The sequence below is a fragment of the Aulostomus chinensis genome, chromosome 8 (genome assembly GCF_037954235.1).
Source record: "Aulostomus chinensis isolate RoL2024-O1b breed Wild chromosome 8, RoL_Achi_v1.0, whole genome shotgun sequence".
In the NCBI taxonomy this organism is placed as follows: Eukaryota; Metazoa; Chordata; class Actinopteri; order Syngnathiformes; family Aulostomidae; genus Aulostomus; species Aulostomus chinensis.
This window is the reverse complement of record NC_141327.1, coordinates 21,127,338-21,144,605: the sequence shown is the minus strand read 5'-3', so window position 1 is coordinate 21,144,605 and position 17,268 is coordinate 21,127,338. Positions and strand designations below refer to the sequence as shown.

Below are 17,268 nucleotides of genomic sequence, written 5' to 3'. Positions count from 1 at the left end.
GCACAGCCAAGGCGTGCTGCTGCCCTCTGCTGGTTGAACACTGCTGAAGCTCTACGTTTATAAGCTCTGTCTACGTAGGAGAGTAATGGAGCAACGCGATTAATCACGGTATTTTGTTTTAAATTTTCCTGTAATATTCTAATTAAAATTCATGAATTGTTTTCCTAACCCTAGTAATATCCAGACACTGTCAGGTAAATGATGAAAAAAATGAAGACACAGATACAGTATCGGTCCTATTTGGAGATTCTTTGTGTAAACTTCTGTTATTGCGAGATAATTGAAATTTAAAAAAAAAAGATGCAGTATATTCTACATATTTCAGTACCGTTTTTTTTTCTTCGCTTCTCGCTCTGCGATTGGTCAGAATAGACCAGCACCCACCCCCTCAACTGACCACTCCCCGTCCGCGTTGTTTTCACGTGACTCCGCTCGGGTTGCTCCTTCTAAAGTTAAAAACAGACTTTGTTTATCTTGCTGGCCGTTTGCTGAAATGCTCTCTGGCTAGGTTGTTAGCATATTTCCCCTCTCAGCCTGCCTGTTGCTGTCGCTCCTTGCAACCTAACACGCTGAAACCTTCTCCATCTCCTTCTGTTAATCGCTCTCTTCTTCTTCTGGTTAATCGCTCTCCCCTCTGCATTTCTGGCATTTTTTTTGTGTTGTGTTCTGCTTTGCTGAGAAGGTGCAGCGCGGACAAAAAACAAACTAAAGAGCTCAGGTTTTCTCCTTCAAAGCTTCTTTGCACACTGAGACGGGTTCTTCTGCAGACGTGTGAGTTGCAGTTTTGAGGGGGGATTTTTCTTTTTCTTTTTTTTCTTTTGGCAGCTCGACAGTCAGGAGGAGTGCACCGCGAGGATTTTACATCAAGTATTTGGAGAGGAGCGCCATGGCGACCGAAGTGGATACGTGGTCCAGCGCTCAGCAAACCGACGGTGAGTGCACTATATCAGGCTTTTGTTGGTTGCATAGATCGGTGCAAAGTCTCACGGAGCTCTTAATGGGCCTGCTGGTGGCATGCTCCCCGGGATCTATTGTCCGTGCATGGGATGGGCTGCAGCGCCAGCCATGCTCCACCATGTGCTCCGCAAATACACACACACACACACACACTTACACACACGCAGCTTCACACTGGCGCAACAATCTCTTTATATTAGCGCAGCGTTTCACTTTCGACGCTGCAACCACAACCTGACTCACTTCGGGGTTTTTTTGTTGTTTTTTTTGTGACAGTTTTCGGATCGTGTTTGTTGTTTTGGCTTTTACGTTTAACCCTTTCACGCTTGCGATTGGACGAGGCTACAATGCTCACTTCCGCCTTGTGTGTACGCTATTTGCTGTGAAATTAACGAAATGCTTGAGGTGAACGGAGCTTTCGTTTCCCTTTGCAAAAAAAAAGGTAATCTGTCGAATGTTTGCATGTTTTAACCCTTAAGATACATACACACCAATCTTTTGCACCAAATTAGCTGAAATCGTGCTCAACAGTCCTCTGCAGCGCAGTCTAATCAAAGGCAGGATGCGTCATTCAACCGTCACTGACATCACCCGGATTGCTCCGAGTGTGTGTGTGTGTGTGCGTGTGTGTGTGTTCGCGCGCGGACGTGTGTGTTGCCTTTTTGAATAATATTTATGTTCATGACACTTGAAAGATCCGTGTTTTCCTCTCAGCTCGATGATGACGTCGACACGTATAGCCTCCCGCAGGAGCCAATAGGAACGCCTTACATAATCTCTGCGTTTCAGTGTGTTTAAAGGTTACATAAGTGATAGAAAGGTATAGTTAGCGCCCCGCACAGCTGATGCTAACCATTTCAGATTACCCATGTATTAGAAACACTTTAAGTATGTGTATTAAAACCCAGTGCTTGTGTGTAATTCTGTGCAGAGGAGACACCACACGGTTTGTTATGGTAGTGCTGGTGTCTGCCGGTGCTTCGGTGCACAGATGGGCTTCTCTGCATCAACTAGGCTGGCCTTTCTTTTTTTTTTCTCAAGGAAGGTCAGCCTGAGCAGTTGTTGTGGTCTCTCACACACTCAATATGTCAAAGAGTCTATTGTCTGAGCTTGAAAAAAGGGGGGGGGGGGGGACACCTCCTCCGTCCATTGCGGGTCATTCTGACCGCAACGATGTTATTTGGATGCATGCAAATGCATCTTTCCTTATGATCTTTTAATCGGGTTTCCTCTCATCCCTGTATTTTGATATCCTCTAGATGCCAATTAAGAAATGAATCTGGGTGCTATTAACCAGGCCTGGAAAAGTTTGAAAAATACAGACAATTTTGGAAAAGTCATAAAAATTTCCTTCGGTTTCCTGGATATTATGTGGTTCAGTTAAGTGTGACTGGGGGGGGGGGGGGGGGGGGTCTGTTTTGGTTAATGTTACTTGACTTAATTACATGTTCATGTTGTATTGAACCATGTAGTCTGTCATTAGTTCCAGTTAAATATGGGCTGGGAAATCATAACACAGATTTCTGCGTATTTTTTTTGTTTTATGTGTAAACAGATGTTTCATAGAATTTGAAACATGAAAGTTTGACCTCTGTGGTAAATTAATCTGATTTTTGAACCTTCTTCTATCATCTTTGCCTTTTTTTGACTTTACCTTTAATAGAGAGGAGCTGGAATGAGTCCTAAAACCTGGATTTAAGTTTGCGTTGTTGAACATTTGGTGCCCTCATCCCAAAATTCAACAGGTTTGTACTTAAATGCCTATAATAAGGTCAGCAGTGAACATTCGCACAAGATATTTAAACATGGATACGCCGACACCTGGTGACGTGGGAGCCGTGCAACCGTGGGGTATCATAAAAGTGTTCAATTTGGAAGATTATCTTGCAAAACAAAACATGTACGTTTCATAAAGTTTTAAATTTCCCAGCCAGCTTATTTTTGGCAATAATCAAACGTAAAAATCCCGTTTTCTTTTGGTCGAAGGAACCATCGCGGTAACGCTGACTTCCAGGTTGGCCTGCAGAAAATACATCATGTGAGATCTGCTGACTAAACAAACTACAAGGGCCCTCTGCAGAATTTAGTCCAGCACTTAATGTAAACTACTTGTTTTCTGCATGCTAAACAGATATATCCAGTAATGGGTTCTTTCTTGGACTGTGCTACAGCCCTCCACCAAATTCAGGTAAAACCAGCCCTGTGGTTTTGGCATGATTTTGCAAGGCCCAACAAGGATGAAAACATAACAGGCCAGAATGTTTTCAGGGAGGGTGCATTTTTTTTTTTCTCGAGAAATGACTACAATTTGTAATAAGTTCCAAAAAAACAAAACAAAAACTCAGCATGAATCCCTAAACACTGGTGCAGGAGTGGAGAAACAGCAGGTTTGTGACCTGAGTGTGTACCAGTTGAACACGGACCTAGTACATACATTAAGAGCTCCATGAAAGAAACGTCACACATGTCAAGCCTGATCTGGTTGTGGTCTGCTGAGTACACATTGTGTTATGGCCCTGGCCTCCATTCTTTTGTTCTCCCTCCTCCTTCACCCCTGTGTACATTCATGAAAACATGCATACACAAACGCGCCGCCCTTCTGCATCTAGTCCTTCCGTTACAACTGATCAACCGCCCTGCTCAGAGTGATTGGTTGTTAATGTAAAAAAAAAAAGAAACAACAACAACCCACAAACATCTTATCAGAGTCTTTGCTGTTTATCTGAGAAGCCCTAATCTGCTGTGTGTTCTTTTGCACGTTATCTGTCTTGGTGGTGTTCTCTGCAGCTGTTCCAGAGCAAAGTCAGCAAAACGTTTTCTATTCAATGAACCACATTTAAAACAACACATTACACTGTTGTGTGCATGTGTGTGTCAAACATGTGCTTAAGTATAATGCTCCTTTTGGGGATGACGTTGAAACCTCAAGCGCATCCACACCCGTTTACCTCCACTCTTGTCCTGCAAGCCCTCTGAAATTATCTTCATTGCACAGTTTTCTTGCCGTGGTTAAGGGTCGGTTGGCAGTTAACTCCTCCAAAGCAGAAGTCCTTATTATAGGCCCCGAGGACACTCGTGGCCAAGTTCCGCCTGCTCTCGGCCCTTTGGTTCAGCCCGTGATCAGAATGATCAGATGTGCTACTGGTGCAGTGATAGAGTTTCTCATTGGCTGCCACTTTTTCAAAATGAACCAACGCGAAGTAATGTGCAGCACATACTTGCACATCAGGGATAAGGAAACTGACCATAGGACCTCACGAAAGTATCAGAGAGAACAGATCTGAGTTCATTCGGATGTCAGCCCTGAACGGGCAGGTGGGAGGAGCTCCGCCGCTCTACGTGCACCTCATAGAAGCGCACACAGCTAAAGCTACAGTGTAATGGTTTTTCTTTTTTCTAGTGTACAAGCAGTTGTATAATCAAAGCTAAAAGCTACAAGAAGCACGCTGGATGTTTCGGCTCAATTTACACGGTGGGCAAATATTCTGCTTTGTGAAAGCATTGCTTTTAAAGGGAAGCTACATTTATTTTAGCTTCACAGCCCAGCGAAATTGATTTACCAACCCTACACAAGTTACACCAAAAGGTTCAATATCATTTTGAAAATCCAGAAAACCCGAGTCATTTTGTCCCCGTTCAAGCTAACGGAAGGGTTAAAGCAGAGGTTTGATGGCTTGGGATTCTTTGGCTTCTTGTGCCACTCAACGGCTCTCTTAGGAATTAATGAGGCGCCTCATATAAAACCTATTCATGAGTCCATGTTTTATAGACAGGCTTTAACTCAGTCAGAAAGCTCTCCAGCTGTACCCAGGACATATATCAACATAGTTTTGTGAGCAAATTTTCACAAGAGCTGGTTGTTTTCTCAAACACTCCCCTGAGAGACAGAAAACTGCATATATATATATATATATATATATATATATATATATATATATATATATATAATCTCTATCCTCCTGTATGACAAAGAATAAAGTTTATGGAACGGTTGCAGCTGTGTGATGAAAACAATATGTGATGCCTGCGTAGACCTTAAGCTATGTAACGACACTCCGTCTGTTAACTTTATTATCGCTCTTTATTGTTGACGCATGAGAACACATTTATGTTTTTATAGTCGCTCAGGGATTAATGCATCAGGTCAGCTGCGCAACAACGTGAGGCTGTGTTCTCCAGACGTGAAGATGCGTCGCGTGTGTGATAATTTAGTGTCTGATGAATGGAGTCTAGACTACCTCGATCCCCTCTACCTAAATTCATTTCCAAATATATCTCTTGATGCAAGATCCGTCCCTGATTAGTCTCCTCTCAGTGTTAATTGCATCAGAAGGTCTCAAGTTTCCACATCAGTTGTGTAATTTGCATACTGGACCACCATTAGCTTCTAAACTAGCTTGCAGGAGGGTCGTAAACATCTCATCTAATATGTGCACACACTTCGAGGCTTGTTCAGCAGGTGAATGTGCAGAGTCGAAGACTGCAGAACATTAAAAACATTCAAGTAGCTGTTAGCAAAACACGTCATGACCCGGAGCCAAGCTTAAGATGTGTACACAAGATTGTTATGCACAGTCCGTGCTCTGACTGGGTTCCTTCTTGTTCACAGCAGCGCTACTGTAGATGCCTCTCAGGCTTCAACTCTGTGTGTGTTTGTGCGTGCGTGTGTGCATTTGTGTGTGCACATGCATGTGCATGCAGCTTTTTTAAAACTGTCAAGACTGTTTGTAAAACCCCTCATCATGACAGTGTTGTGTACTCTTGTGGGTGTGCGGAGCTTAAGCCAGCATGGTGGGCTGGAAGCTGTATAGGACTTTGATACACACACACACACACACACACACACACACACACACACACAAACACCTTTGTAGAAGTAAAGCAAATCTTTTACCAGCTGCAGTCAAGCTCTACGTACAGAGGCAGAAACTTGCTGGGCTCGCCACTTGTTTTTTTCGTCTTGGCATACTGATCTGACTTTTTCAACTCTCTCTCTCTCTCTCTCTCTCTCTCTCTCTCTCTCTCTCTCTCTCTCTCTCTCTCTCTCTCTCTCTCTCTCTCTCCCTTCCTTCTTTTTTTTCTTCGTCTCTGTTTCTCAATTGGCCAGCCGTGTGTTTGGCACACTGCCATTGGCTATTTCCTAATTTACTGTGCTTGACAGGCCCTGTGGCCTACATATGGGAAGGAGGAGGAACTGAAGGAGGAGATGACACATGGTGGGCTGTTTACACATTTCGAAGGCCGGGTGTGGTGGTGCTCTTACTGCAGGTTGAACTGGATTAACTAGAGTTGTGTTCGCTCTTGCTCAAAGGTTTTGATTTTTATTCATTTTGTACTCTACAAATAAACACACTCCATTGTTCCGTGCCTCCGGTACATTCTCTGGCTGCTGCTACTTTCTCCTTCCCTCTGAGATGAGGGTTATTTCATGCTTCCTCCTGCTCGGTGTGTTTTCTACATGTCCTGTAATCTATAGGGCCATAACTCCTCACCAAGTATTCATTACGCCTCTCCAACATTTCTCCTCCTACTCTCCTACACACTGATCATGTGACCGGCCGTGGACCTAACCATGCCATATGTAGTCAGGTCCACTCCATGAACAGATCGCGAGAAGACGCGAGGAATAAAAAAACAGGCGTCAGCATTTTTCCAGCATGTGTTCCCCCGTTGCTCCTTCCCTTCTCCCACGCTTGCAGAAACTCTCCACGTGTTGTTGTCTCTTAACTCAGCACCTAAAGAAACAGACTTATTTCTGGATTACAGTGTTTTTGTCGCCTTAGCAGGAAGTAGTTTATTAAGGAACTTGATACTGCAGTGCTGCTGCTAGAGCTGGTGAGTGTTTGCCATCTCTCATGCGTTATGTGACCTTTGGCTTAATGTGCAAAACAAGTCCGTGACATATGGAGGTGGTGGAGCGCTCATCGTCAGAATGCATTGTTTTGTACAGTCAGTGCTGCTTTGTCGCTGGAGTGTAAATATGTGATTTGCGCAGCTCGCCGGACACATGAGGCTCAGCCCTGAAGGTTTTGCACTCCAGGCAAACTCAAATCAAACGCTTTAAGCGAGAATAGTGAGCTGATAAATCTCTCCTAAGCTACATCTCTAACATGCAGAATACTGTTTGATCTAGTGGCCACCACATTGCACCCATTGACGGCTGATGCAATATTTACCAAATACTTTTCACCCTCATTGTTTGCACAATTGTTTTCTTTGGCTTTGAAACAACTTTGGAAAGGAACACTGGTTACGTCGGGCGTGCAGCCAGATCAACCTTAGCTTCTGTGGCAGAGCGGCGCCATTAAGGTTTTACTGCAGGTTTTATGAACATTGTTTCGTTGCACACCATCACAACAACACCACTGGCTGGGCAGCCGTGTTCAGGCATGGTACCAACCAGTTGTACCTATTGTGAAACCTAACTAGTGTTTCCTGGCATGCTACCAATGCACAGAGGTGTACAGATGTTGTGTAGGCTACGTGGCTAGTGAGGGTGTAGCACTTATGTCCTTAATATCCTGATTACAGATCCTCGAATTGTTTTGGCCATAACGTCACGATAAAATGCTTCTGTGGTCATTGATGGCTGTGCCAGCGTCGTACCACAGTACACTACAATATTTTGCCTTACTCCTACTACTGGATGACATTTACTAATACAGTAACCACCCACTCTTCCCCTTGTCCTCAGGGATGTTCTCTGTAGATGACACCCTGGCACAGGCCCCCCATCCCTACGCCGGCGATGATGACGAGCTGAACGAGGTGGAGGTGAATGGTAACTGGACGCCCCAGGAGAAAGCGCTCCATGAGGCGCGGCTCAAAGCCAAAGCCAAGCGACGCCTGCGTAAATCCTCATCCCGCAACTCCACCAGCGAGTCCTTCTCTGAGTCGGGGGAAGTGGCGGGAAGTGACCCTCACAGTCCGAAGGGTAAAGTCTGTACCAATGACCGCAAGTCCAGGACGGGAAAGGGCCGAGGCCTGCCAAAGAAAGGTAGCCTCAAGCTTCTTCTAGAGATGTTTGCAATTTATCACATTGCGCTCAATATTGATATTAGTTCGTAGACTTTGCTTGAGTTTGACTCGCACCACAGCGCTTCCTTTTCCACCCAGTATTGAGAAACAAGCATTTATGAATGTGTCGTTGTTGTGGCACAGGTGGAGCGGGGGGTAAAGGAGTGTGGGGGGCTGCTGGGATGGTTTATGAAGATGAGGAACCTGACATGCAGGACCCCAACTACGATGAATCCGCTCAGGTTTGTAAGCTTGGCGAGCGTCTTTGTACCGACTTCAATCTGTTTCTGAGAGAGATGCACAATGCTGGAAACGAAAAGCAAAGAAGCAAATACATAAAATATCTGAAAGCAGCGCTCCTTTATTTTCAACCCCGGAGCTTTAGCAGGCTGTTCCAGCAGTGAATAAGGTTAGTTTACCACAGTTGATGTTGTTGGCTGGACCTGTGTGTGCGTACGCGCATGTGGGTGCGCCTGTGTGTGTTCACGCACAGCAGCAGCAGCAGCAGCAGCAGCTTTTTGTTCCAAAGAGGCCCGGCGATCAAAGCAGCCGCGTATTGGATAACACCTTTTATTTCTTGTGTCAAACAAACGTGCTGATGTTGAAGGGCTGCCGTGACCAACTGAATATAAAAGAGGCTTTGCTTTGTTAACAAGGCGACGTTTGTTCACATATAGACTGCTAATGAGTGCCTCTTGTGATGAATGGTGTCTTACATTTTCTCCCCACAATTACAGAGCATGATTTTTGAGCAAGTATTCAGTCCGTTTTAAAGCCTACACACACCGTCTTTATCGAAAGGTCCACAGGGTTTTCATCCAGATGGCCACGTCCCATCACAATCACCCACACTTTCAATCTTTAACCCCGTTATCAAGCTCATCCCTTCTAAAAAAAAAACAAACCTGAATCCAGAGTGGGAAAGGAGCCTCTGCAGAGTGGAAAGTTGATAAGTTTTAAACTGTAGCAGAGAAGTCAGAGTGATTTGGCCTTGAATGCAGCAGGAGCAGAGCGGAACGATGTCAGTGGGGAACTGGGACAGAGTGGCACAGAAAAATACACAGAACACGTGCAGATGCTGGCCTTGGAATGGGAGGAGGGGGTGTCGCCAGGTTGAGGGTCGCCCTGCCATTGGGAAAATGACAAAATGTAAAAATAAACCTTGAAATCAAATATTATGGTAACTAAAAATGAGCATTTGTGTGGAAATGTTCTGCAGAGTTTATTTTGTCTAACATCATATGGCTTCGACTTAGACTATTTTTGTTCTCTTTTTTTCATTCTTGTGAATTGAACTTCTCAAGGGATGTCAAAATAATATAATAATCATTTTTATGCTCTTAAATTTCCAGAACATTTTCTTTAAAAAAAAAAAAAGCAAAAAAAAAAAAGCTGCAGCACAAGGACCTCATTCTTCAGTCTGTGCCAGTTATTTTATCAGGACTCACTCTTGATCCCTGGGTCGAGACAAACTTTTAGGCAACTATGAAAGTTTTATTACAGTGTAGAAGAGAGTTACTAGCTTGTACTACAGAAAGTCAGAGAAAAGAAAAGATAACATTAGAATTCATACATAAATTTCAGCAATGGTCTAAAATGATGCTACCGCCCTCATAAATAAGTTTGCTCGCGGTAGCTGATGTTTCCAAATCAGATGTCACCATGACCTCAGTAATCGGGGTCGCCCAGGACGACTCCATATTCAGGCCGGGACAACTCATGCAGTCTGATACGGCAAAACGCAAGTCTTCCACCGTGTTAAACATGCAGAAGCAGAACACACATTTAAAAGATACTTGCTTTTTGTCTTGTAGATGTGACAAAGTGTGCTACTTTGTTCAAATTTGCATCAGTGCATATTGGTTTGATTTATTTATTCCCTTTGAATCGCGGTCGAATCTAATGATGAAGCAGCGATGGTAGAAAGACACGAGGAAAACAGACGCTAAAGTGTTTTAGCTTCAAATTTTTGAAGTTCTAGAGTGAAAGATCTTCTTTCAGGATTGACAGGTCCGTAACTGCTGCAAATGATGTTGGTCCTCCTCTCCGGTCATGATAAGAATTTGGAATTTGGTGCTGAAATGCTGCTGTACAGGAACGTATGATCTGATATTTTCTTGAAAGAAAATACAATCTCGTTTTTTGTTTTTTTTTGTTTTTTTAAAGGGAGACACCGTTTATGCAACGGTGACGCCGGAGGTAGACGAGAGGGAACTGGAGAAAATGGTCAACCCCATTGTACAGGAGTACTTTGAACATGGAGACACAAAAGAGGTCCAGGTAACGTAAAACCCTCTTCACATAGTTCCCCCATTTCACGTGTGTCTGTTTAATTGTTGAGCAAATTTGAAGCTAGCTTTGAAAATAGGGCAAAAAGAGGAAAAGAGAATTATTCGTGTCTCTGAACCCACTGGTCTCAGCCTTCTACTGCTGTGTAACGGTGGCTCGTAAGTTATTCTTGTGCGTTGGTGCCAGCCAGTTTTGGCCATGTTGCACATTGTCTGGGACAAAGACAAAGTTCTGGAATTTCAGAATTTTGCTGTGCCAGGCCTAATTGAAAAAAGAGGTTTCCATCTCCCGATTTGTGCTTTTAATCCTTGTCGGAAGCGAAAACATTTGCAAAAGTTTGTTGTAACTAGTGCATGGTGGTCAGGAGCAGGCGTGTTGAGTAAATGATGGCTGGAGCAACCCGCAGCCAGTAACAATATCATGTTCTTCACACTATACAGCCTTCATACACAGCCTCCTCCTAAACTCTCCAACTCTTTCATCCTCCCTCCTGTCAGATGTTACTGAAGGAGCTCAACCTGGGCCACCATAAGTATGAGTTCTCCTCCCTGGCCGTGTCCCTGTCCCTGGAGGGCAAGGCCAGCCACAGAGAGCTGACCTCCCGTCTGCTCTCCGATCTGTCAGTCAAGGTGATGTCACAAAGTGACATGGCCCGCGCCTTCGATAAGATGCTCAAAGAGCTGCCGGACCTCATACTGGACACACCTGAGGCTCCACAGGTAGATGGGCTCTAGAGATGGGGATTGGGAGGGGGGGGGGGGGGCACACCGCAGAGGATTGTATCATTTGGAGTCAATTTGCTGTTGTGTCTCTCAGATGTTGGGCCAGTTTATAGCCAGAGCCATAGCAGATCACGTCCTTCCCATGAGTTTCCTGGACTGTTACAAGGGCAAAGTGGACTGTGACCACGCCAGGTGAGGTGCAGCTCATCCAGGTTTTTTCTGAGCCCTTTGGGCTGCAGCAGCTGCAAAGTTTTACGTGGGAGTTGTGGGCTTCTATTCAGGTGAAAACGTCTGGAAAAATTTGACTGTCAAATGAGAAAAAACTGTTCAGAGCAGACAGTGGAAAAGTCTTGGCTGTCCTGCACTATATAGAAGCGAAAAAGAAAAAGAAACCACTTGTGACTTTAAAGATGAAGAACAGATGTCTTCCTCCCTCTGGTGACTTCCAGGTAATGCGTTGATAGAGAGGAAGAAGCCATCTGTTTAGATTTTATTTCTCTGTTTTAGATGTGGAGCTGTTCTTCACATCTAACTTATGTCTGCATGTTTGTTTTGGCTAATTTACAACATTGTGATCATTTTTATTATTATTATTATTTTTTTTTTAATTCAGAGTGGCTCTTGACCGGGCTGCAGTGCTGCTGTCCATGAAGAGAGAGATGGTCCGTCTAGATAACGTGTGGGGCGTGGGCGGAGGTCTAAGACCCGTCAAACATCTTGTTAAAGAGGTAAAATCCAGCCGAGACTGATTTAAAAAAAACAAACAAACAAAAAAAAAAACCCCAAAGAATTACATTTCTTAAAATATAAGTGATTTTTTAAAATAATCCTTCGTACCTGAGACCTGAGGTCAAAGGGTTTGCACTGGATGGCTGGCTTTTCAGTTATGTAATGTAAACAGAGAGCATGCTGGGTAGAAAGCCACAGGCAAGCCCTCTGCTGTGTTGCTGAGTCAGCAGAGCCCTTTTTTTTTCTCCCCCCATGAAGTGTGAATTGCAAAAAAAAATTTTTTAAATGAGGGCGCTGGATGAGCCACCACAGTAACCCACACTCACACGCTGCTGCTTTATTTAGTTTATGATTATTTCTCCGCCACGTTGATTTCCTTGAGTGATTATTGCGTGTGTGTGTGTGTGTGAATGGTGTTGGAGCGTGAAGTGCGCATCTTTTTAAATTGCAGGTTACGCAACATTTTAAGTGATGTGTAGAATCAAGAGAGTGGGCTGTCAGTTGTGTAAACCTCCCTTGTCTGTCTTTGATTGGCTGCTTGCTTCTGTTCAGCCTTCAGGGGTAAACGTACCGTACCGGAGGAGGCACGAGGCCGTTTTCTTTTATCTGACTGCTCTCGTTCACTTTCTCAATTCACTCAATTGTCCACCTCCTCCTCGTCCTCTTTTTCAAATGCTTTTAAAATCCTTTCTCTCTACTTTATCGCCGTCCTGCCCGCTCACGTGGTGCCCCTGTTGTTGGCTTGTTGCTCAGACGGATGTTTTGTCCCTCAGCCCAGTGAATTCATAGATTCAGAAGGACTGTTGTCCTCGCTCAGAGGCTTTTTGAACTTGTTGCATCAGTCCCTCTCCTCTAGAATCCCAAGTGGGATGACTAATCGATCTGCAACTTGTAGTTTGAGCGCGGCTTCCCGGGGAGTAGCCACATATCCCCGGGGGAAGGAGGGATTCAAGCACAGATCCAGACGAAGGTGTAAATCTGCTACTGTTACATACCTTTCAGGTGAAATACTTCTGGAGGTTTCTGTGCTCAGCTCTGTTCCTACCTCCTCTACTCTGAAGTCAATACACGGGTTGCCCCCCCCCAACAAATACTGCATGTGTAAATTGTTGAGCGACAACAAAGGAAGAAATCATCCGTACTTGAGGACATGGCAATATACGGCATGTTTCAAACTGCAGGAAGGTACAATATTTTTAAAGGCTAATTGTGAGTCAAAAACCACTTTTTTTTTAATTACATAGTGTGGTGCTGCATAAATGTCCCACCCACACATCTTAGTTTGACACTGATCTCCACAAAGATTACACCATAATTAGTATTTTTACGAGTTTTCCGATGAAAACGAGAACACTGATGTAAAAATTGACTCTTCACATCTCAGTTCATTATCATCAGAATAATCGCTTCCAGGTTGTTGTGTTTTTTTTTGTTGTTGGTTGTTTGTTTTGTTTTTTAAATCTTGCAGCCTTGACTAAACATGGCTGAATCAGCTTATTTTTGTTGGAACAGGAACCGTTTTGTCACCAAATAAAACCCAATCAGCCGTCGTCGCTCCTGCTAACTGCTGTTAGTTTCTCAGCATAAAAGCTCTCCAGGGAAGTGTGGACGTGTGCACTCTAACCCCCCATTTTAATCCCACATGTGTTTCTATGTTTCTTTGGATTTTCTCCAAAACGTAAGAAGTGATACATGTTGGATTTCTTGAACTCTCTGGAGTAGAATTTGCGTCTTTATTGTGAAATCCCAAAAAACAAGTTAGCAATGCAAATATTCATTTGACAAGAAGAATATGTAGCCTGCCATCAAGAACAGGCTTTATTGCAAATGAATAAATTAATAATAAAAACTGTACTGACTCTTGTGGGTTGGACTTGAGCTGAAAGCTGTTGTACAGATGATGTAAGTAAGCAGGCAGAACTTTGAGATTAGCAAAAAAATGTCTTCTATTCCTGCTAATACATTTCATTCACATCTTTATTTGACTTAACAGCAAAACATCTTTTATTTAATTTTTGTCGCAGTGTGGATATTTTTGCTCTCAAATACATTTTTAAATGGCAAAACTTATCTGATTGATCGCTCCACAACGCTGAAGTAACTCCATCGACCTCCGGCTAGTGTCAGAGACGGGAGACTGTGTGTGTCTCTGAATCCTGCACAGTTCATAACAAAAATTCCAAAGGAAATTGTCTTTGACAGACTTCACAAACCACAACCTCCTACAGAGACGCTTCATGAGGAGTCCTCAGCTGTGCAGAAACCCATAAATCCTTTGATTTTCTGGTCTAGATGAACCTTCTGCTGAAGGAGTACCTGATATCAGGAGATGTGTCGGAAGCGGAACATTGCCTGCGGGATCTGGAGGTCCCTCACTTCCACCACGAGCTGGTCTATGAGGTATCACAGACGTGTCTATCAAACAAAGTGGAATGTGTGTGTCGTGTTTCTTTGGCCAGGATCAGGAAAATGAATTTTGAGAGCGTTTTTCTCTGCTGGTGTCCAGTGAAACAAACCGCAGATGAAACTGTATGAGAATGTTTTCTGAGGCTGTCGTTCTCTCCTCTGCCAAGGACAGTGTGTTTCTGGCAGGGACTCCCTCTCATTTGCATGAGTCCATCAATCCAAAATAAAGAAGATGATTGAATAATGTGAAATTGACCATCGCCCAAAGAAATGTTCCTGCTCCGTGATGTTGATTTTTAAGCAGGTACAGGGTTTCTATGGTTTCGTCTTTACATATGTATGAGCTGAGTAAGATGGCGATGGCCGTGATTTCGCTGTCAACAATTCAACTGTGCACCGTCAACACGGCCTCGTGTCAACACCGGTTATGTGTTTGATCTCGAATCAGTGACAAACATGTCTGAAGCGCCTTTTAGACGATGGGGAGTTTCCTCAGGAACGAGGCAGCTGACAAGGAACAACCTTCATTTGGATCGAAGGAACCAGGGTCCACATTTACTTCTTGCACATTGTTTTGTCCTAAAAAGTCTGAAAATGATACTTTATGAAGTTCCAGGAACTATGGAGTCTTGGATCAGTACTCGCTGCTTATAATTTCAGTCACTATGCTGAAGAAAATCAGCAAACAAACAATGCAACAAGAAAGGCACCAGCAGATGAGGCCTAACAAGCTATTTAAGCCACAGGCAACATGGAAGGAAGTGTCAGGCTTTTTATTATGTCAGTGGTTTGATTTGCCTAATCCTCTTGGGTCTTTAAACTTGGGTCCAAGCTCAGACAACAATGGGCTGGAGGAAACTTCCAGGGAATAAAGTCGTCTGAACTGGCAGAAAGTGTGCGTCTCTCTTTAACTGTGCTATATATTAAGAATACTGTCTATATTTGTGTTTTCAGGCCGTAGTTATGGTGCTGGAGTCTACAGGAGACACAGCCAGCCACATGATGATGAAGCTGCTGCAGTCCTTCTGGAAAACGGGCCTCATCACTGTGGATCAGATGAACCGGGTCAGTCGAAATGAGCCGAAACTTGAAAAGGAATTGAAAATATTAACTACAGAATGTAATTTTCTTAAAAATAGACAAGGAAAAAAAAGACTTGGACAAATTCACTTTTCAGATAATCTTTTGGTGCCATTCTCACCAGCATGGCATAAAGTTACTTTATTATGTAGGTATTCAATCCGTCATAGTATCATATATAAAACAAATTATAAATGCTCATTTTAGGAAGCATCCAATTACTGGGGTGGGGCTTTTGTGGAGTATTCATGTTCTTTGGGTGCTCCAGCTTCCTCCCACGGACCTAAAGCATGCAAGTTGTTCTCGGCCTTTTGCCCAACAACAGCTATTGGATAGATGTAGAATTTTCCATCCATATGTCTAGTTATTTTAATGTAGGAACATATGCAGCATATATATTTAATGTACAGCCTGTGCTCCTATTAAAAGAGTTATTTACTGCTGTGTGTATGAATGGGGGCGCTATACAAAGCAGGTCTGATTGATGACATGATGGAGGATGTACTGGCACAACGTTTAACCTTTGACCTTCCCCTGCTGGGACTTAACAGGGGTTCCAGCGCGTCTATGACGAGCTCCCTGAAATAAGCCTCGATGTGCCACATGCCCACTCGATCATGGAGACGTTTGTGGACCTCTGTTACCAGGAGTCTGTCATCACCAAGCAGCTTAGGGATGCCTGTCCCTCCAGGTTTGTTAGAGTTTGGCAGCAATTACTTTTGAATATTGCACATCCCGTTACAGTGCTACCATTCTCATGTGTTTCTGAAACTGTCCACTAGAGGGAGGAAGCGTTTCGTAAGCGAAGGTGATGGAGGCCGGATCAAGAATTAACTGGCAAGATGAAGATTGTCATCAAGAGGAGGGGGAGGGTAACGCCAGGACATGTTGGCAGTCAGCGTTTCCATCTTCCTCTCCTCATAAATTTGTCATTACAGCAACCAGCGTTCAGTGAAAGTAGACTGAAGAGTGACCCGAGTTCCCTTCATCTTGTTCATCACTGTTTTTGACAATTTTTTTTTTTTTTTTTTTTTGGTAAGAAAGTTCTTTATTTCTTGGGTTGATGCACCCCTCTGAAGTTAAACCTTCATGAGAAAAGGCAGGGGGACAGTTTGGGGTGTGAGGGAGATAAACCAGGGTGTCTCTTGCTCTGCTTCACCTGTTGCAATGTTTCTTTTTTTTCATGTGTTGAGTTGTAGGTGGAAAATTAAAAGGCTCTTAAGAGACAGAGCATACTGTACAGTCAGTGAGCACTTGTCCATTTAACTCAACAAGGATCTAAAGCTTTTTATTTTCAGCTACAAATGATTTGAAATTATTTCAAGGACAACGTGCTTTCCAGTTTTTTGTTTAAGTGGTTCAAGTGATTTTTCTTTTTTTTTTTCTTTTTTTCCTCTCTGCATCTTGATCTCCTGAGGATATTATTTTCACAGAAGTCAAAGCGAGAGGAGTTTGGGCACAGTTTGGTTGTTAATTTGAGTTTTGCATCAGGGCAAGTCTATTTTGAAGCCTGTTCTTTGAGAATACATGTAAAGGGTTAAGGTGAGTATTGAAAAGAAACTTAAAACCAGCAGTCTTTTGAGCATGACGTTTCAGATTATTGGATCTACAGCCACGTGGTCAGCAGTGTCTTCTGGACATAATATTCAGATACTAAGCCAAGCCTGTTTTTGGTGGCATGATTAAGCAGGAATATGTCTGTACAACCTGGAATCTGTTAATACATCTGTGTAAAGGAAAGACAATTTTTTTTCTTCTTGAAAGATGGTTTGTTAAACATTTTCAGACATTACTGCCTCTGTCTGTAACCGTTTTACATGTTGACCAAAGTTTAAATATGGATAAAAAATATATTTCATTCATTAAAAAAAGGCAACAAAAGATTATTTGTGTATTCTTTGCCCGCACCAGCAGCAACAGGGGGAAAAGTGGAACATCGTTCTTTTTTTTTTTTTTTACTTGTTTTTCGTCTGTTTGTGTATCATTTACCAGCTTTCAAAAGGAGCAGGTGTACAATTATGAACTGATATTTGACCAAAATACTTTTACCTCGTGAGGTGCTTTTAAT

General features: G+C 43.3%; 1 protein-coding gene across 2 annotated transcripts; it reads left to right on the top strand.

Moving 5' to 3' along the window:
* Positions 1-425: 425 nt before the first annotated feature.
* Positions 426-17,084, top strand: pdcd4a (programmed cell death 4a). Of its 2 annotated transcripts, none has more exons than XM_086211629.1 (11): positions 426-932; positions 7,652-7,954; positions 8,119-8,216; positions 10,141-10,254; positions 10,761-10,982; positions 11,080-11,177; positions 11,599-11,713; positions 14,007-14,114; positions 15,075-15,185; positions 15,752-15,891; positions 15,983-17,084. In XM_086211629.1, exons 1-11 carry the CDS (start codon positions 887-889, stop codon positions 16,032-16,034), a joined length of 1,407 nt encoding a protein of 468 aa, XP_086067755.1. In that variant the 5' UTR covers positions 426-886; the 3' UTR covers positions 16,035-17,084. The 2 variants fall into 2 exon arrangements, with proteins under 2 accessions (XP_086067755.1, XP_086067756.1); XM_086211630.1 differs by lacking the exon at positions 426-932 and adding an exon at positions 6,644-6,792.
* The last annotated feature ends 184 nt before the right edge of the window (positions 17,085-17,268 follow it).